The 22,143-nt window shown below is 45.5% G+C and overlaps 1 protein-coding gene across 4 annotated transcripts in view; it reads left to right on the plus strand.

The window, feature by feature from the left end:
• TOX2 (TOX high mobility group box family member 2) overlaps positions 1-9,258 on the plus strand; it is a 259,226-nt gene extending 249,968 nt beyond the window's left edge. For all 4 annotated transcript variants that reach the window (XM_050917362.1, XM_050917365.1, XM_050917364.1 and 1 more), the window contains one exon: positions 8,722-9,258. In XM_050917362.1, the coding sequence (XP_050773319.1) occupies positions 8,722-8,758 (37 nt within the window). In that variant the 3' untranslated portion in view covers positions 8,759-9,258. The remainder of the gene's footprint in view (positions 1-8,721) is intronic.
• The last annotated feature ends 12,885 nt before the right edge of the window (positions 9,259-22,143 follow it).

Here is a 22,143-nt window from a genome sequence, read left to right on the forward strand (position 1 = left end):
CTCTGCCAGCTTACACCAGGTGGAGGTCTGCCCCAAAATGTCCAGCAAGTTCTGCTAATGAAGGTAAATGAAGCTGTTCAATTGTCCCTTCTGCCCAGGCTAATCTAAAGCATTCTACGCAAGCAGGCCGTTTGAAAATTACACATACATTGAATATAAACATATTATTTAAAAAAGGAAAGAAAATGACTGAATCTTGCAATTTTCTTGTGTAAGTAAATGCACAGTAAAAGCACATTTACGTTGAGCAGAACAGGCCAGCCTGACCCACTGCTGTTATGTGCATTGGACAGTTCTTTTCTCATCCCTACCAACATGGTTCTCATTCACTGAAGTGAAAAATCCAGCTTGACTAGTTTTGACTTTTTAAGTTTTGAAAATGTGAAAGACCTTTTCAAGTATTAGCAAGGATGGCTTCCCCCTGGCATGTGCTGGTTTATCAAGAGGAGCAGCTTCTTGTAACCAGAGAGAGATTGATTTGCTGCCCCCAAACTTGAGAAAACGAGATTTGTTCTCTTGACTGGACAGCTTCTGTTTCGGGGGGGGGGGGGGGGGGGGGGAGGGGAATGCAGAGCCTAATCCTGAAAGTTGGTTGACTTCAGTGGGAGCTGTGGTATTGCAGTTATATGTCTACAGACAATAGACTAGTCTTTCAGCTTCCAAAATATTGGCCTCTACCACTTAAGCTAAAGAACTCGCCTGGCTAACACTAGTAGTAGGTCTATTATCTTTTCTGTAGGGCTGAGCATTAGAGGACAGCATGCCTCATACTCACAAAGTATTTTACAGCAGGCCTCCACATGTCTCAGGACAAGGCCTGTAAATTCTGCAGGGCTGAAGAGAGCTCTTTCTCGTTATGCAGGGATGAGAATTACGCTATTAAGTATGTCAATGGAAAGTTCAGTGCAATGACATTCAAACTCCAAGGGAAGAATAAGCTAAAACTCTGAAAGCATCTTAGTTCTTGAAGTTGAGAGGGGGGTGGGTGTATTAAAAGCACTCCAGCCTCTGCTGTATCCATTCCTTGTGGCACAAAAGTGTAGTGATAAGCAATTGGGAGTCATTCTGTTTACCCTGTGAGATGTGGATGCTGCCCACTCTGAAAGTGTGGAAGGAGAAGCATGATTGTTTTCTGAGTGCTTGTTTGACTTGCCTGAAGTATAGTGCTGTACTGGAACATAGTGCTTTCACTATAGATAATAGCAAGCTTACAGGTATTTTGGAAATACAACACTCCTCTGTGCCAGCAATGCAATTATGATCTCTTGATTCAGGCCAGATAGCACATACATTGTATTTGTTTGGGGCAAGTAAATAATCTGCTGAGCCTGTAGGATGCTTTGGACTTCTGTCTACTTGAAACATTATTATTGCAGACTTTTCAGGGAAACCTTTGCGGAGAGTCCTTACGATCTGTATAGACAGTCTGAACGAAGTGAACTGCCTCCCAGACCTCGGGAAGGTACTTTTGGGTATTAAAGCCAAATGTTAAGACCTGGGTGCCTAAAATCAGGCATGTACATCTAAGAGGGTCCTGATTTTTAGAGGTGCTGAGCACCCACAACTCCCATTGCAGCCATGTAGGTCCACATTTTCAAAAGAGGCTTCAAATTTTGGGCACCTCAGACCTGACTAATGATTCATCATCTTGGAAAATCTTAGCCAAGGTCTCTGAAGTTGAGGCACTCAAATTTGAGATGCCCAAATGCTCAGAGCATCTTGTGCCGGCCCCTTCAAGGTGACTGAAGTTGGGCCTCAACAATTGAGGTACCCAAACTTGCTCGTTATTTCTGACAATGTTTATTGTTAAGTATTAGTATGTCAGTGGTATGCCAGAGTGCTGGCCCAGAGCCCCCGTGTGTGGTAGATGTCGTACAAACACAGCCCAGATAGGCCATCCTGCCCAAGAAAGCTTACCATCGAAATAACAGTGGCCTGAGGACATCTTTTCCAGAGGTGCTGAGCACCTGACAATCTTGTTGGCACCAGCTGCCATTGTAGGTCCTCACCAGTTATGAAAGCACAAAGCACCTCCATTTGGGCACCAGAATTCAAGACACGCAGGATCAGTGGCCAGTTTTGAAAATGTGGCCCTAGGCACCTAAGAGACGTCTGAACATTTTGGCCTGAAGGAGCAGCGCTGGATACCAAACGTATCAGGAAAAACAAAACCCTCTTTAGATCCAGCAGCAGCAAATGAACATTTACACTCCAGAGCTTGAGACAGTGATTCTGGTCAGGGCAGGAAGAGTTTCCACAGCTTTGCCTGCAGGAACAGTCAGGCCAGCATTCTGAGATCAGCTGGCTCTCCCTGCTGGTCCTTTGGGCATCTCAGGAGCAGGTAGCTCTGAGGAAGTAGCCCTTGTTCTCTGGGGAAGTCAGAGGAAAGTGAGGTGGTCTTCTTGTGCTATTTATGATACCTTGGGAGAAAAATAAGTGATACTCAATGTGAACATCAGCGTTCAGGGCTGTCCTCAGTAGCCTCTTTCAAGCACTTAACGAGTCATCAGTGAGTTTGTTTTATAAATATTACATGCATTTATCTCTGGTGAAAGGTGCTGGATTTTCAGGCCTAGGGATAAGTCGCACACACCCTTCCTCCAAACTCCATGGAGGGAGCTCTCTGGGGATTGGGTGGGGTGAGAAGTTCCCCATAGCGCGCCCCTCCAGGCATCCTGATAGAGGTAATTAGATAAAAAGTGTATTATACAGAACGCTTGGGGTACCATGGTAGCCTCATGACGCACCAATGTAATTGGCCAGTGTGAGATGTGTGTTGCTAAAACTAGCTCTTTAATAGCCTGACAAAAAGCTGTATTGTATGCACAGGGCCCCATGCGATTCATGATCAAAGTTCATGCATTTCATGCCTTTGTCACAGAGAAAATATCAAATTTCACGGGTTTATCTCAGATTCCTGGAAGAATAATATTAAAACCACGCTGATTACGCAGAGAACGCCAGAAAATATTGATAGCAAATTATAACAATGAACTGAACTGAGTTCTTTCCACTTGTACAGACAAGGCTCAGTACTGAAGAAACACAGTTCCTAAGGCTCTTAGAACTAGAACAGGGGTTCTTGAACTTCATTGCACCACGACCCCCTTCTGACAAAAATTATTACATGTCCCCCTTCCTGGGGTCTGAAGCCTGAGCCTGCCAGAGCCCCGCTGCCCCATGCAGACGGGGGGCAAAGCCCAAGCCCTTCAGCCCCAGGCGGAGGGCCTATAACCTTAACCTTGCTGCCCAAGATTGAAGCCGAAGCCTGAGCCCCACTCTCCAGGGCTGAAGACTTTGGCCCCGTGTGGCGCGTCTCAGGCTTCGGCTTTGGCTTTGGCCCCGGCCCCGGGCCCCAGCAAGTCTAAACACCAGCCCTGGCAACCCCACTAAAATGGAGTCATGACCCACTTTGGAGTCCCAGCCCACAGTTTGAGAACCACTGTACTACAGAGACACATTCTGTTGGAAGCCCAGTTTCCAAAGCTGCATTATTGCATTTCAGAGTCAAATTCTTATTTCTTTGTAAGCACCGTTTGTCAGTGATTGTACCCACAATAATGAACTTGCACCTCTTGCACTTACTATAACCTGGTATTTGCTGCCAAGATGCATGGTTTGCAGTGTCTATGGTGCATACATATTTTTTCAGGAAGACTTATTTTGCTTAGCTTTGAATGCTTGGCTCTGTATGTCTCAATGAGACTATAACTCCATCTGTCTATGTAAGTACTTGTATGTGAAAGCTGAATGTCTCCATAGCATCTCCAACAAACTTCACGGTAATTTGCAGATCACATTAAATGTTAAACTGGACTGCTCTTCTCCCATCATTTCTACTCTTGGCTATGGATTGTTGACCACATGAATAAACTGACTTTGTATCAACAAAGTTTAGGCAATGCATGCTCTGTCATAAAGGAAATTCATATCTCATTGGGTTTGATTGATTGGCGCAGTGTTCAGTGTTATCAGATAATAGCTAGATCGGGTAATTCCCACTTCAACCTCAAAATTGTGCTCAGTAGAACTGTAATTAAAGCAACACTCTGGGGAGAGAAATTAGTAATGGGCTGGTGAGAATCTGAATGTTTTCCATGGTGATGTGACTCACAAAGTGCTCAGGTTCCCATTAGCTAGGGTTGTACCAACCTCCCTAAAGCAACAAGCAATCCCATCTTGCTTTCCAGATTAGTATTTTCTATGGTACTTGTCTGATCCATACATTTGCTTTGTTTCTATATATTTGTAGTCATCTTGGCCATTCTCTCGGCCAATGTTGCATTGTTCTCCTGAGTCTGTTGTCCAGACAACTTTTAAATGAGTAACAAGATTGTGCTTCCCTCAGGAGACTATTCCGCATCTACTAACTCCTTGGTGTTAGGAAATATTTCCTGATAATTCAGCTGAAATTTTGCTTAGCTCAGTTTAATCCAATTACTGCTAATTATATCCCACTAAATGATTATGCTGTTGCATTTATACCCTTCAAATACTGATATATAATGGTCACATATTCCTTCAGTTATCACTCGGCCCAGCTGTGCATATTCCCTGTTTTAAATATTTCTTCATCAGTCAGTCCCTCCTAACCCTTCATTATCATGTTGATTTTACAAAACTCCACCCAATTTTTCCATATCTTTCTGGTCCTGAGTTGGAGAACTGGAACTGGAAGTAATAATACAGCTATTATCTCCCTATTGCTGCCTAAAGAGTGGCTATCATTTATCTGATTTGTTGCAATCTAGAACCGTGAAATTGTGTGGCTTTCATTTTCCCAGATATATCACAAGCTACTGACTTGAGTTGTCTCTTCTCTGTCACCCCTTGGCCTCTTTCACCATCACCATTTCTCAAGTACCTACTGAATACCAGGATTTTGGATCGCTTTCCTTCAAGTATTTCAGCTTGAAGCTCATTTTGTGATTACCTGCCAATCTTTCTAATCTCTCCAGGCCCCTTTGCATGTTTCCTCTGCCCTCATTGGCAGTTGCAGTTCTTCCCAGTGTACCATCATCTGCAGATTTCATTTATGTTTAGCTCCCCCATCTAGATCTTTGTAGGTAGCACTTCACTGAACACCTCCTTACGATTTAAGGCATTATAATTCCCCAGGCCTATAACCACTTTTCCAATTTGACAGTCATTTACAAGAGTTAATATTTTCAATAAGATTATTCAAGACACTGTAGTAAATGCTGTACTGAAATCCAAACTGAGGCCCTCTATTGCGTTGTCTGCATCTGATAATTAGGTGATTTGGTAAAAAGAAAAAACGTATCCCAGTAGCTCTGGCATGGTGTTTTCATTATAAACCCATGCTGGCGATTGCTTGTAGTAGCTGGTGTCCTCCAGGTCAGCGGTGATTGATCTTGAAAAGCTGAAGAACTAATAGGTCATCAAATGGAGTTGCAGAGAGATGTAAAAACCATCTCAGTCCTGTGGTTGAGATGTTCACGTCGTGACAACGCACTGCCATGATTCATCAGCATCATGTCCTGGTGCAAACTTTGCAAGACAATGTCTCATCTCCATGGGCTGATTGTCTTTGTGACTCTGTAACTCCATTCAGCAAATTTTCTCCCCTCACCGCACTCCACCTTGGTTACAAGGAGAGAGTGAGGGATGGTCTCCTCTTCATCCCTCTGTACCTGGGAAAGATTCCCCACTTGCACTCCCTTTCTGGAGCCCTCTGCACGCTCCCCACAGCCTCACTGATGGGAGAAGCACTTCTGGAATCAGCTCAGCTTGTTCTCATGCACAGCAAGAGGCTCTGATCAGATCCTGTCGCTTGTGTCACCCCTACGTCACCCCTACATTCTGTATAAAACTCTAGAGCCACACGGTGAGCACTGGTACTCAGGCTTTTTAGTACTTGCACCATGATATTAGTAGGGACTGATGTTACCGGAGGGGTATTACCAACACGGATGGGCTTTCCCTTGTAAAGATGCTACCACGTGTGTTCTTTTCCAGTTATGTGGTATCTGCCTGGCTCATAGTTTCTCAAAGATATGGTCAGTTGTCCAGTCCTTATAACCCTCATAACTACTTATTACAATTTGCTATTCTTTGGCCCCATTTCCCCACCATCCTCTGGGCACTTTACCAAAGCTGAATAATTTACTTTGGGATGCATATCAACCAGGCCTGCAGACTTGTGTATGCTCAGTTTGTCCAAACGAGGAGACGCTCACTAACTCCTACTAATGACTGGGAGAGCCATTCCAGATGGCTGAATTTTCCAAATCAGCAACTGAGTGAATAAACTCCATAAAAAAGCAAAGATAAAACATCACAAATAGACTGAGTTTGAATTCAGTGATTTATGGTAATGCATTGTAATAGACTAGGAAATGTTCTGTAGTGCATATTGCAAAGTTAATGAAGTTTTGGTACTAGAAGACCTCACTACTGCTCGTTGGTATTAAATCTTTGCTAGTGCAGTAGGGAAAGACTGTGCATTTTAAGTGCAAATTATAAAACATGCAGATTAGTGAAGTGTGGGCCAGGCTGCGTTCCATTGCTCTTGTTTTATCAACAGCTGCATCAACCAGGCCTTCAGTACTTCATTGCCCACATTCCTTAATAATCACACACACAAGAATCTCCCAAAGTTGTATCATTTTTCTCATCACCTTTTAAAGCCAGACTTTTTTATGGGGCTAAATTTGTTGGAGCAGATTTGTTTATATTATAAAAGCCATAAAAGAGCCTTCAAGAGTTCATGCCTTCGCTTCTGGCAACCCTAAGTAATTTACTTGCATGACATAACCCTCTAGACCTGGGAATGCCTCTTGTTTGGCTGGCTCCATTCCGTTGCTTGTGGCTAATACGTTCTCAATGGGACCAGCTAGGGTCATCTGCAGTCCACTGCTAATGGCAGCTTAAAAATTCAATTACCATAAGAAATTGCAGATGGCTCATTTTGGCTGAAAAGCGATTGGGCTGCGGCTGTTCTGTGGGTTCCATGCTGGGAAACTGCTTGGTATTATGTTGTGAATTCCTCTTGGGAAGTGTTACCATTGGGAGAGCAACAAGGAACCTGATCTGGTAAGCCCACTGATTTTGGTGGGAGTGCCAGATTCATAGTGCACGTCTACACTGCACACTAAGCCCAGGCTCTGACTCAGGTTTGAGCCCAAGTCCCACTTCTGTCCAAACACAAATCAGTCTGACTTGGGCCAGCAAGTACTCAGAACCTAGGTCCTAGCACTCTGCAAAGGGGCAGATGGGGTCAGAGTCCAAGTCCTTCTGTGACTCAAGTCCAAGCCCTGTCACATTGCAGTGTGGACGCAGCTCAAGCTGCAGACTGAGTTAGAGGGTCTGCGTAGTGTAGCATGGCTACGAGACCAGGTCTAGCAATTGTAAACCGAGGTTTACAGTGTAGTGTGGACGCTGAAGCACAGGCTTGGAACCACTGAGTTCACAGACTCCCACAGACCCAGGCTTAGTATGCAATGTAGACATACCCGTACAGAGCAAAGGACTCTTGCATAACAGAGTCTCTCTGGAATAGGTGGCCGTAAAATACTCAGAAGTTGTTGTTTTGAGGCCTAAGGAGACAACCACTGTTGGACAGGAGATTTGGAGGCTGATCACAGATGTAAAGTTAACCCCATTTATTTAGGGTCTAATCCTGGCCCTGGAAGTCAATGGCAAAAATCTCATCCACTTCAAGTGGGGCCAAGATTTCCATAAGTCTTGGCAGAGCAGGGCCCATGCAGAGCTCAGTTCTGCAAGCACTTACTACCAGGGGTAAGGTGTGCTTTTCCTGGGATTGCTCACAACACCAAGCACTAGGACTGGTACTAAGGCCCAGGTCCTCAAAGATATTTAGGCTCCCAACTTCCATTGATTTTGAAGATGAGTCCCTTTGTTAGGTCTGGATTCTGGTAAGCACCTACACAGGCAGATAGGTTAGGGGAGCAGGCAAGATGTCCCCCCTGCCCTCCTGACACCTGGCAGAAGGGCTTCTCAGAACAGCAGTCCCTGTACCCCATGGGGCTGCTCTTTATGTGTGCCCCAGGGCTCCCAACCCCCAAAAGGGCCAGCAAGAGTCAGGACTGTGACTCTGCCACCAGCATGCAGCGGGAGGGGTGCTGTGCCCCATGAACGGATAAAGCAGCTGGGTGCTCTCCTGTGCAGTGGGACGGGGGGGTGGGAAAGGAGGTCTGGACAGGACTGGGCCTCTGGAGTGCTTGCTCTCTCCATCCCTCCCTCATATATGCCAGTGCCTAATAGACATGACAGATATTTGTTAAAAACTGGTCACATTAAAGTATTTACTTGGGGGGGAGCCTAGTATGGAAAGTGTGTGAGGAGAATGAAAACTGAGAGCAAATGTTTGGCCTCCCTGTAAAATGCAGATGTTGGGGCAGGCCAGGAGCTGGTGTAGTGCTGGAGGCTCGTTAGGTTTATTGAAGTTCATTAAGAATTTAAAAGTGCCCAATTTGTTGCTGTTCTAATTTCCCGTTTGTCACATCAGGCATTGATGTTGCTGCTCTCACACGCACCCCCGGGCAGGCCAGTGCAGTTACATCTATTCAAATCTGCCTCATAACACCATAAAAACCATAAACCAGCTCAAAAGATACAGTCGCGATTTGTGGGACGGCACATCTCTGTGCCCTCCCCTCCAATGCACCTTCCCTGAGGGTTGTTGATTTTGCAAGTGCTGCCTGTCTCACCACTCTCTGTCTTTTGTTTCCCTTACAGCATGCTGCCAAGGGACAAGTCACTCTACCTCACCTAAACCCGCCATCTCTTTCCAATAAGGCTCAAAGGAAGGACACTTGAGAGGGTCTATAATACAGACCACCCAGAGGGGCGTCACGCAAGTCATACAGACAAGAGAGCTGAGCTAACACGTCTCAATGCTGGCTTCATTTCCAGGCTCTAAGAGCAGTTTTCTTTTATTATTTTGAACTCTAAAGTCTACTTTTCGTGGAAGCCCAAACCTCATAAATCATGAAGAACAAAAAAACAAAAAAAAAACAACCAAACAAAAAAAATAAGAACACGGTTTGTCTGCTTGCCATCAGCTTAGCTATGGACTGTTTTCCTAGTGAACTGCTTTTAGACGCGGCGTAGGCACAGGTCTGGTGTCCTACCGCATTAGGCCGGCTCTGTAGGAGGATGCACTCTTTGACTTGCTAACAGCACTAAACTTTGTGCAGGAAAATGTGAAGTTTGTGTGAATATTGTACATGCAAAGGCCTTGGATGTCTGGCAAGAAAAAACAAAAAGTAAAAACTATTCCTAGATGGGTGGGTGGAAAGAGCAGCTGGCAAAATATGAAAGGAAAAAATGTGAAAAAGATCATGAAAAAATATGATTTGTTGGATAGTTGTAAGTAGTTTACTAAGTGTTTTAGAACTGTGCTAAAGACATCTTTAAGATTTTTTTGTGGAAAAAAATTAGTAGTTTACTTTATAGTAAAAGCATTTTATATTAATTGTAGCACATTTTTTAGTTATACATAGAAGGGAGATGTGTATAAAAAAACAAAAACAAAAAAAAGCCTGCCAAACTTGTTTCTATTATTTGTACAGCAAGAAATGGACAATTTATATCCATGTTGTATGGCATTATTATATTTTTTTCAGCCATATGTCCATCTATTTAAAATTGCTGACAATGATTTTTGTCTATTTATGAAGAATTAGAAAGCAGAATTACAATTTATCATAAGGTGCATTTTTTGGGGTTTTTTAATTTTTTTTGATGGTGCTGTTTTCTCAGCACCCAGCACATTCAGTTCACAATGCTTATCTTACCTTTCTTTATAATAAAACATATGAAAAGTAGAAATGAACAAGACTCTTTTCTTATTTTGTGGGCAGCAGCCAGAGGTAATGCATACAAACTAACCACCCCTCATTGACTGTGGCCCCAGTCCTGCAAAGACTTATGCACATGCTTAATTTTACACACGTTCCCCCTGACTTAGATGGAATTATTCATCCTGTGTAAAGAGAAACATGCATATGTGTTCACAGGATCTGGGCCTATATATGCAATGGTTTTTTACCCTTAAATTTCCAATATCTACTCTCAACCTTATTAAACCTTAACATGGTTTATTGTCTGGGAATTTCCTTGGCCTTTTTAATTATTAACAGGTCATATATGAACATTAAACTAAGAAATCCAGAAATGAATGCTGTGTATAAAACTAAATGTTAATAACTTTGTTTCATTATGACCTAATTTTTTAACATGGAACCTGTGGGCAAGATTTCAGTGAGTTTTAATTCTCTGGGAAGTTTGAAGAGTCTGTGTTATTCCATCAAGATCATTCAAACAAACAAAAAAAAGTGCAAAATAGCTTAAAGGACCAATTTTTAATTAATTTTGCCTCACAATATAAATTTATGAGTCAGTTTAACAGATTGACTCATAAATTCTCAGAAAATTCATCCTGTGCTACACAGTAAGCACTGCAGATTTGGGGAGGATACACTGAATTCTTCATTCCATAACAAAGGTTGAGTCCCTACTTCCGTGCAAAACATTTTTCTTCTTTTTTTAAACTCTGAGGGCCAGACTCACCAGCATACTCTGGGGCTTTGTGGAGCTCTGGAGTGGGGCGCCCAGGCCTTGTGTAGTGAGCAATCAGTGCGTGAGAGGCTCCTGAAGCCTTGCAGCCTCAGCTTCGCTGCCCACCAAAGCAACACTGTCAAGGGAGCCCTTAAAGCACAGAGACATCAGTCTCAGGGACTACACTTTTCCCCACCCCAGGCTCCTACTTTGCATTCTACCATTTCCAATTTAAATGGTTTAGAAGTCTTTCCTTTCGTGACTAAAACACTTTTTGGTGGTCCTCTGTGTAGACACAGTCTCTCATAGCTGATATAATGGCACTGCCTACTGTGTTAAACTTCGTACAAATTTCCTGTAAAATATGCAGAGGCCTACAAACCACTGCACCTCCTTCAGGTTTGTAGGAAACTTCCAGTCTTTATAATGTTTGGTTTCTGGGGTTGGGATTCCAACCTGTCCTCAGTGACTTTATCTCGTAGGAAGGTTGTGACTCCTCACAAACGATTTGTTTCCTATAAGTTTAAACCCTGACCCCTTAGAAAGCTTTAGCATCCTTTCCAGTCCTGCCAGTTTGTTCCCTCTGTGTTTTATGGAAACAAAGTCATCTAAGTGCATATGAGGTTCTCTAGAGTCAAAACTTGGATGAGATCACTTACTCCTCTCTGAAACATCCCTGGTACATTCATGAGTCCAAAAGGCATTCTGCAGAACTGAACAAAAGCATTATTTTCTCAATCCTCGGTCCCACTTTAATCTGATGGCTCCAGATACCAAATCAAAGTTACTAAAATATTTTGCTCCTAATATTTTATCCATGGGGTGTGCTATGTTGGGAAGTGGGCAGCCATCTTGAACTTCCTGGGAATTAAGTCTCCTATAGCCAACACATATGCTCAAATCTCCATTAGGTGTTTTTAGAGTTACAGTTGGAGATGACCACAGTGATGCCCATTGCTTCAGACCATCCTTCAGCTTGTAAGTTAGCTTCTCATTCACTAAGATCGGATATGCCAGAGGAATCTGATGTGGGGACTGCCTCAGAGGAACTTACCCTGGCCTAAGCACAATCCAGCGTTGCACCTGATCATCTTCCCCCAAACTCTTCCTTATTCCTGGACAAAACAGTAGCAAGAGTGACTCTTCTAGTCACTTCCTTTCATTGCCTTCCAGGGATGCTTCTGTCAGATCAACTCCCAGCTTTTTTTAACCCACTCAACTGCTTCACATCTATTGATTTCTGCTCTTGTGAGAGGCTTTGAGACACTGACTACACTGGACACTGATGTCTCACTAGCTGCACTGCCTGCCCAGTCACATGAATGGCTCTTACCCAGAACGCCCCCTTTGGTCCAGCTCTGCACAGAGTTCTGCTACCCCGCAATCCTAACTGGATCTTGGTAGCACCAAACACTCCCACAGGCTCACTGCGGTTGTCCTTTATCCTAGGGGTATTGTTGCAGGATGATCTGGCACTACCACCACTGTATTCTGAGCCACCCCAGGGAGCAGTTCCTCTCCATCACCCTGTAGCCATGGTAGAGGTTCCTCTAAGGTGCCAGGACTTGCACCCCAGGGTCCATGTTTCTTCCTACCCACACCCAGGTGAACCTGAATGCCGTTTATGGACAAGTGTGTTCTATTAACACACCAGAAGTTCTTGCGATGCCTTCAGATCCAATCCACTCCCAGTACAACAGCACTAGAAATACTGATCACCACAGAGTCCATTTAGTATGCCGAGACCCCGAGTTCAGTGAGAGCTGGATTTCTTCTGTTGCCTGCGGTGGCTGATGATTTATAATCACCGATTTGACTGCTGCAGTAATTTTTCCCCCTTTGAGCAGTGTGTGCCCTCCCTGGATCAGACTTATTTCAGCTCCTGAGTTTAGCAGCCTTGTGGTTTTCCAGCCATTGATGTCTCCAGATATATAGTAATATGTGTCTGGGCAGCATTTCACATGGGCCGTTCAGTAGTTGCTGATAGTGGCCCTACTGCATCAACAGGTGCTAATTTCCCTGGTGTGGCTTCCCCCCGCTTGGGCAATTCCATTTCCAATGGCCTTTGCCTCTGCATGGCCTGCAAATACCATCTGGCCTGGGATGCACTCGGGAAACAGCCCCTCTCCTCTGACCCAGGCGACACCTACGAATAGCTTGCACTTGCGCCTCCTCCAATTTTTTAACCACTTCACTAGCTATCGTTTCTTGAAGTGCAGCATCTGGTACGAAGGAGTCATTGTGAGGCTGCGACTTAATGGCAGATATTCCATTCTATATCGGTTCTCATACCACACTCATCAGTGTAGATCTGAGCACCCTCCAGTCGAGCATTAAGTAACGTGACCAACATCTGTCATGTTTGTTCTCTCAGCCTCTCCCTAGAGGGAGAAGCATGTGCAGTGGCGTGGCTTGTTTTAGTAGGGTGTTAATATAAATAAACCTGTTGCTCTGTGTTTACATTGAAGACGTCAAGGTCAAAGCAACGCACCTGACGGAGTTTATTCCACGTTCTTGGACCAGCTGTCCAGAAATCTCTGTCTCCCATGCAGACCAACTTTACTTTCAGAGTTGAGCGTTCCATTGTGCCGAGGCAGTGACATCTTCACTAAGGGCAGGCTGTGGCTTCGTTTCCATTGAGAACTGTGCCGGAGGGGGGAGGGAGATACAGCCATTTGAAAGAGGGCAATTCCTCATCAGTTTCTCTGAAGATTTTGTTTACTAGCCTCTCTTAAGGATAAAGTTTCCTTTACAAAAAGCAATCTCTACTCCTAAATATTGCTTTTCAAAAACTACCCACTGTGCCAGATCTACTGATTCCCCTCTCTGCCAACTTTTGTTCAGACAGGTGATGTTTCTGTAAGGATATGAGTCACCAGAAATGTGATGGCCACAGACAAATGTCAACAAGAGACCAATTTCAAACCTTTCCTATTAAATATTCATGAAAAGAAACAAAAAAACAGCTAGGATAGAAAATTCGAGCGGCATAAAACCTAACGCAATGTTAAGTTTTACACCAAAAGGCCACCTGCTGGTATAGACACACAGGAATTAACGTAGCATTTTAAGCCTGTGTTAGAACAGAACCTTAAATTTAGAGTCACAACCAACACTTCCATAATAATCATAGCTATTAGATACTACGAACATTAAGAGCTTATCTTAATTACAGCCTCATTTCTTTAAATGTAAATTTTAAAGAGTTTTAACTATATGGAAAATGTGAAGATTCTGTTTTTCCATTATTAACATCATTGGGGGCAAAGGGGAACAAGGTCTGATACCAAATCCTACATTTTTTAAAGGAGCTCATTTTTAACAGAGATGATCTTGAGCCATTTTAGTGTTTGTGGTCTCAGATTAATTTTAACTGACCTTTAAAGGTAGATTAGATTTTTTCATATTTCACCCGGCATCACAGCAGGGCAGAGTTAAGGTTGTTTGGAGTGTGATAGAGTGTATAAATCCCATACTGGTTAACATGGCTTAATAGAAGCCTGATTCCAGTTAGGCCACTGGGTGTTGGGCATCATGGGTGATGAAGCCCAGCTGGGTGTTTCTATAAAAAGGGATGCACCGAGTAGAAAGGGGTTGCAGGAGATGGAAGGAACTTGTCAGCCCTTTGAGTAACAGAGTGGAATCTGGAGAGACGTGGGGAAGCTATCAGGATGGAGTGTGCTCCAGGGGTGAACCCCAGCAGTAGGGCAGGACCTGGGCCTCCAGGGAAGAAACGCAGCAAGACATTCACCTGAAGGTGAGCTTCAGGAGGAAGTGCCCCAAGACAGGCCTGTGGTTGAGGGCATCGGGGTGAAGAAGCCAGGAATGCACCTGAGAGAAAGTTACAGGAGAGAGGAGGTAGGGAGTCCAGCTCTCTGTGAAGGGCCTGGAGAAGGTGGACGGAAGAGGGCCCTGGGATGGAATTAGCCCCAGAGGTGGGCCTGGAAATGGGGCACAGAGAGGCAGTCCTGAGGGAGCTGCATTCCAGCAGAGAATGGAGGTGCTAGGGAGAAGCCAGAGGCCTGGGCACCAGAGAAGGGGTTGTGTTAAGTGCAGGCTGCAGGGAAGCAGCACAAGGCGCTCAGAGGTGGGAAGTGATGAAAGGGATGGAATGCAGGCCCTAGGAGCAAAAGCTGAAGGAACTGGTTCTATTTACTTTGGAATAGAGGAGATTAAGGGGGGGCATGACAGCAGTCTCCAAATACTTGAAAGGCTGCCATAAAAAAAGATGGAGAAAAGTTGTTCTCTCTTGCCACAGAGGGCAGGACAAGAGGCAATGGGCTCAAACCACAGCATAGCAGATTTAGATTAAATCTCAGGGAAAACTTCCCAACAGTGAGAACACTAGGACAATGGAACAGATGCCTGGGGAGGTCGTGGAAGCTCTTTCGCTGGAGGCTCTCAACAGGAGGCTGGAGAGCATCTGTCGTGGGTGGTATAAACCCAACAAATCCTGCATTTTGGCAGGGGGTTGGACTATATGACCCTTGTGGTCCCTTTGGCTCCATGATTCTAAGTGGCCCAGGGAATAGAAGTGCATCTGAATTAGCAGACCTGGCTGCTTCAGACGGGGTCCCTGGGCCGGAACCCAGAGCAGAGTATGGGCTGGGCCCTCTGGCCAGCCCCGAGGAAGGGGCTTACAGATCGCTGTAAGGACTATTGAGCCCAGCATGGGGCTGAAGAGTAGCAGAAGAAGCTTTTGTGTTGGCACATCTTTGGACCTTAAATTGAACTTCTGTTATTCCAGAAGGGGAGGGAATTTAAAGTGACCTAGCCAGAGGACTGTGTCACAAGAAAAGGCAGACCAGTGCAGGGCTGGAGTGGCTGTTGGCAGCTGGCACTAGATGAGAAGAGCTGCTATGCCATGCCCAACCAGGAGGGGATGTGCCAGAAATGAGTCCATCCTTTCCATATGGGGGTCTGGTGTAATTACAATCCTTGGCTGCCCTCCATGCCACAGCTGTCACCATTATAAATTCCTAGGCCAATAGACAGACTCCAATGGGATATGGTGGGTCATGTCTTCAGCTCTAGGGAAGCCTTGGATGTTTTATGAAATATATTCAAGTAAAAAACGAATCCTGCTGTCAGCCTGACATAAAACCCTTGTTCTCATCAGTTTCCAATATCAGCAAGATATTATTGCTAGGCCACTCTGTGGCAGCCCTCCCCACTGAAAACATTTATTCTCTGTGTGAAAAAGACAGCGAACTGAGATGTGAAGAGAGCCCCACATTCATTGGCCAATCTACCAACCATTCCTGATCCCCTTCAGACCATTTCCCCCCTCAGTCACAGAAAAATAAAGGTCCATGTAGGAAACTGTTAGGGCCTACACCTGCTCCCAGGAAACACAAGGCCCATGTATTTTATTCCTGATTCCAGAATAATTGTGAGCAGGGAGCAGTGGAGAGAAATGCAAAGGACTGCCAGCTCTCTGTGAAACCAGCATAGTTCCCTCAGCAAGCCTAACGGACACTGTTTGCACTATGAGTGCAGTAGTCTGGCTAAGCAATAAGAAATTGAGCTGTTGAGTAAGACAACAAAAGTAAAACTCTTCCATGCTGATGCTCCAGGTAACCCCGCTGCTGTGCATCAACCTTTGTATGGCTAGTGATCTTGATCCATTTTAAAATAGAACCTGGAAGAGTGATAACATTGCTGAAAATAATGACATCTCAACAAGGCCGGGGATCTTGTGTCAAGTGTTTAATTACTTCCCAGTATCAAAGTGGGGAGATTTCCTCAAAATATGCAAGTATGAAACTAGAACACTAACCTTAAAACCTAGCTGGAATTCTCACAGCAAGAAGATAAGACTTCTTCCAGAGGGCTTTTCTTGAATGTTAATATTATGTTATGTAACAGGGAAGTGTGGCCCTGCTCATTTGGTAGCTATAGGCAAACTAGTTCAGGGGATAGGTAATGGGGCATGAAGCCTTTTGCTCCAGAGAAGAAATGCTGAACCCACTAATGGCAAGACTTTTATTGACTTCAGCAAGGGTAGGATTTTACCCCAGGTCACCGGTTTGAGGCCCACCCATGCCTGCAGCAAAAAAACAGTCATTCCCATTTAGTGTGTGTCCAGGAACCTCTGTGAAATTGGTCTGTAGGGCTCAGCTCAGCTCTGAGAAGACAAATTGGGCATGTTCTAGGAATTACAGGGTGAAATTCTCTGCCCTGTGTTATGCAGGAGGTCAGACTAGATGATCATAATGGTCCTGTCTGATCTTAGAAGCTCTGAATCTTTGGCTGCATCTACACTGCACGCTTCTTTTGGCAGAGCGTAGAGTCCATATGGGGTAGCCCCCCTAGCACGGGTATAAAGCAGTGTAGACAGGCAGGTACAGCTCAGGCGAGTAAAGACACACCTGAATGGTGTGGGTATGTACCCGAGTACCTCGCCTACATGGCTCTTTCCTCACCCAAGCCGTGCCTCCCGTCTGCACTGCTATTTTTAGCTATGTAGTGTCCTGCTGCGGCGCCATTCCCTGCCACAGAGAATGGCTCTCAGGGGGAAGGCAGTGGGAAAAAGCTCATCGTGGCAGAGCTTTGGACTGAGTAGACACGTGTAGCTACAACTGCAGTGTGGACACAGCTTGCTTTTCGCTGCAGTGGGTAGCTATGCATACCCTACCCATTGCCAAAAGTGGTGAGCAGTGTAGATGTAGCCACATGATGTCTCCGTCAAACAAACCACTCCCCAAACTGGCACTAGGTGAGATGCACAAACACTGATGAGCTCTTGGGGACGGTTTCCCTCCGCAGGGCAATGCACAGTTGTGAGCACTGTGGGGAAGTTTACACAGCTATGGCCCATATTGCAACCTTTCCGTTGAGAGCCAGAGGTTTTCTCGCCTCATCCAGCACTTTGCACAAATGTGGAAAGAGCAAAGGCAGGAGGAGAACATTGACTCCATTTGTGATTTACAGCACATCTGTCTTTACCAATCAGCTGCCTATGTGCATGTGATGGGGTGTGCTCCCCACACTGGCCCTGCCAGAGCTGAATTAGACCAGATGGGCCCAATCGGCTAATTACCCTGCAAAGGGGGAGGGAGGGGGAGCTTTAGGCTGGAGGCAGCTTATTAGAGAGAAGCTTACCTGTGACAGGCAGGCGGGCTTTCTACAAAAGCCAGGAGGCTGGCAGCAGAGGTGAGTGCTGGGAAAGGGCTGTCACTTCCTGGGAAGAGGGTTGGGAGCTGATAAACCCAGAGCAAGGAGAGGAACCAGGAGTGGCAGGAAGCAGTCCAGGGAAGGAGCAGTGAGGGCTGGGAGAGTAAAGCCCAGAACTACTGGGTAAAGGGCTGGAAGGGACCTCAGGAGGTCATCAAGTCTGGCCCACTGTGAAGAAGCAGGGCCAAATATACCTCCAAATTGTTTAGCTTCTCTAAAGGAGGGTCACAGAGAGATTGCAAACAGGGGCCAGCAGAGCAGTTGGATCCATGCAGCTTCCTTTGTATCAATGCTTCTTGTTCCTGAAGTATCCAGTTTCCCTGCAGGTTAGTGAAAACTTCTCCCAGCTGGATTCCTGTTTCATGTGTGTAACTAACAACAGCCACTAGGGTCAGTGCATATTGATCCATCATGTGACAGATGGGAAAGCTATCGTAACCCTGAGCTACATCCTATTGCCACCTCACTGCCCCATCTCCACCCACAGCCCTGTGTGTGCCACTGCTGTACTGTCACTGGATGCCACTTCCTCTGAGGCAACCGATACAGTTCAGGGTAAACCAACAACAGGTATTTTATTGCCATGGACACTTCTGAAGAGCTCCCAGGCAGGGCTGACAAGGGGAGGGGAAGCTGGTAGAAATTATTGGGACCTGATGGTCCGGAAGGGGGCCTGGGGCCCGGCTTCGTTGGCCCTGTTTAGCCGGTCCACCCTTGCCTGGGGGGCCTGAAAATTTTTTTTCACCGGGCCCGAACCCGGTCTTGGTGGCCCTGGTTCCAGGCACCAGGGTCTCCGGCACCTTCTCTGTCATTTCCAAAAGCACCAAGGGGCAGATCCTTCCCTCTCCCACTGGAAATAAAGGGACATTTGCACATCTCCTCCCAGCTGCTGTGCCTCACCCTGCTCAGGGCGAGGTGTGATTCTGGAGGAGCCTCCCAGGTACCAGCATCGGTCTAGAAAGCGTTGGCATTAGACATCTGTGCAAGGGGATGGAAGATGGTTGGTGGTGGGGAGAGAACAAAAAGGGTTGTTGATCTCTGGGTGGGGGATGGTAAGTATTTTGCCTCTGCAGATTTAGACTCCGGATTAACTGGTTCCAGTGAAAAACAACATTAAATCTTTCAATTACTATCCAGCCATATTACAGGACTGGGCTGTTCTGACTCATCTTTCCCTGCTGCTTCCCTCTGCAGTTAGACAATGACAACGGGACCACTGCTGCAGCCGCGTGGCATGGTTGTGGGCACAGTGATGTCGCTCAGACAAGGGCAGTGGCAAAGCCCTGTGTGCAGATCCAGGTCAGTTGGCTATTATTTGAGCAAGGAATTAGGATGAGATTGTGCAACATGCCAGCCCAGTTAAATCCTTCATAATTCTTACATTTTCACAAAGGCAGCGTTGCCTAACCTGCATTCCAGCTGCTAGCCAAGTGTCATGAGTTGGAGTCACTCCAGCATTCCAGATGGAAGCACCACTTTCCGTTTGTCCATACAAATGGTGCTTCAGAATACATTTACGTCCACACGATACCCAACAAAGAAAAGAGTCAAAATATGTCTGTGCTGCACCTCTGGCAAAGGGAAAGCAGCACCAAATAACCCTTCTGTAACCACGCCCAAGAGACGAGCACAGCCTGTGTGTGCGGGGTGGGGGAGCACGCTGGGTAACGACATGCAGCAATAGCACTGTTAGGTATGGCATGGATAAAATACAGGAAATCTTGGTTCAGATCCTAGCTCTGGCAATGACTTTGTGTGTGACTTTGGGCCAGTCAATAGAGTTTCATTCATGGCTGACTTCGGAATCACTTCTGGTGGGGGCTTCAAATTCCTATGCTTGCCTATAGGAAGGCCACATTGTTGCATGGTAGAGCACCATTCTATCTATCTGAGGTACTTCTATAGCCCCCATCACCATTGCCTCTGACCACCATGCCCTCTTCAATCTAGTTACCCTCATAACACCCCTGTGAGGCACAGCTTTATCTCCATTTTGCAGATGAAGTAGTGAGCCACAGAGTTTGCCTAGGGTCCCAGAGACTTAGGCTAGTGTCCTTGGGTCTGGGCCATCCTTCCACTGAGACTAGTGTATAACAACATATTTGATGGAACCTTAGTTCCAGGGCCAATGTTAGGCGTGGGCGGGCTGGGCGTCGGCAGCCCAGATCAGCCTGCTCAAGCTGGTGCTGTGCACACAGTTTGGTACCTAAGTCCCACGTAATCACCAAAAGCCACCTGGGCTGATGGAGGAGGCAGGCAGGCGAGCAGCAGCATCTGAAGAGGGTGGAGGGACCTGAGCTACAAGGGTACAGTTGGACGACCAGCCAAATGATTCTTTCAGAGCAGGGATGACCCTTCTCCCCCATGCTCTACTGCCGTTCCTGTTCATCGCCCCCTCCATTCTTCCCCGGAGCGGCCCCTGGCTACACTGCTCCGGACTGGGAGCTTCCTGTCTGCTGTGCAGAGTGAGGAGGAGGCTGATGTCGGGGTGTCCTCCCCAGCCCATGTATCCGGTCTCTACAGAGCTGGGGTGGTGGCACCGGGGAAACCTGTCTGTGCTGCTGCCTCTTTGGGTCTGGAGTGCGAGCTGCCCTTGTCTGAACAAGCCTTCAGGCTCCTGATCCTGAGTGCTTTCTTAAAGAGACAGTGTGCTCATACACTCACTCAGGCACCACACACACACATGCACCCCAACACACACACAATCCCTCTCTCACACACACCCCTACTCTCTCTCAGACACTCCCGCAACACACATTCCATCTCTTTCTCACACACCCACACCCACACTTGTGTTGTTGTTATTGTTGTTGCTTCTTGGTATTTCCTTGCAAAATGCGCAGTGCACATATATTATCTGTAATTTTATTCTTTCAAAGCTCATTAAGGATTACAGTGCTGCTATTTTAGTTTTTTGATTGGTCTGTGCATTTCATAATTTTATTTCTCGCTTATGCTTAAATTTAATTATTTGAGTAGTGAGTTCTAAAATGCCTAACCTGTCCTGACTGGAGTAATTATCATTATTATTTTTATTACCCTATTGTGCTTTGTCATTCATTATTTAAAATGGTACAATCAACTAATAGTATCCTTCCAGAATGTAAATTTGGCTTGTAGAAACCTTAGCAGTGCCAGTTTAAAAAAATTAACTAAACACATAACTTTAGACACTGGGCAGATGAAGGTTGCTTATTTTCAAATTGTATTTTTAGTTAGATTTGTAAAATAACTTAAAATTTGGACAGAAATAAATGTGGTTCCAATTCTGATACTAATAGTAATAATGGAGTCAAATGTTAGCGAGTCATATACATGATTGCAATTGGTAAATATAAATGCCAAAATAATTAAAATTCCTTCTTCTCAATAAAAGAGGAAAAAACCCTTAATTGCATATGCTGGTGGATTCTCTCTGCAGCTTGTGGTCTTCAAACCACAATTTGAAGACTTCAGTAACTCGGACATAGGTTAGGGGTTTGTTATAGAAGTGGATGGGTAGGGTTCTGTGGCCTGCTTTGTGCAGGAGGTCAGACTAGATGATCATATTGGTCCCTTCTGACCCTAAAGTCTGTGAGTCTATGAGTCTATGTTAAAATTAAGTAAAAACATTTTAGTGGAGTGAAAAAACAATTGACTAAAATAGAATAGATAATGGCAGTTACAGAGTGTGTCTGTTAGAGAAAGTAAGCAGATTTTATTTTTATTTATCCCTACTAAAGATAACACACTATCTCCTGATTGTTCTGAACTTACATATAAACTTAAAGTATGGCTTTAATTGGTGTTTGTGTAGATATATATTTTCCCTCTCTTTCTATAGAAATTTGATACAGTGCTTCTGTCAGCTAATGTCTAAGTTATTTGCCAAAAAAAAAAAAAAAAAAACCTGTAGTTTTCAGGTGCCTAAGTAGCCCCTGGAATCATGGCTAATGTTGCATCACCCCTCCCCCTAGTCTGAAATGGTGCCCTGGTGAGCCAGGAGTGGCCAGAGGGCTGTGGGAGGACCATGGGCTCTGACAAGACGCAGCCCTCATGTGACAGCATGAAGCCTGCCTTAAGCCGCAAGCCAAGCACCAGACACCACAAGCCACAACAGCAGTGCAGAAGTACGGGTGGCAATACACTATCTGCTATGCCACGCTTTCTTCTGCGCTGTTGCTGGCAGTGGCGTTACCTTCAGAGCTAGACGCCCGGTATCAGGCTGGCCTGCCAGTGCTTAATTTATGCTGAGGCTGAGCCCTGGCCCCTCTTTCAATACAAATTAAGCACTAGAGGGAGGTAGTGGGCCTGGAGGTGATGGGGGGAGGGGCTGTGGGGTCCAGGAGCAATGGGGGGTGCTCATAGGGTCCAGGGGTGCCAAAATACAAGTTCGCCCAGGGGGCCATTTTCCCTCAGGCTGGCCCTGCTCAGTTCCCAGAA

Source organism: Gopherus flavomarginatus, chromosome 11 (assembly GCF_025201925.1).
Source record: "Gopherus flavomarginatus isolate rGopFla2 chromosome 11, rGopFla2.mat.asm, whole genome shotgun sequence".
Taxonomy (NCBI): domain Eukaryota; kingdom Metazoa; phylum Chordata; order Testudines; family Testudinidae; genus Gopherus; species Gopherus flavomarginatus.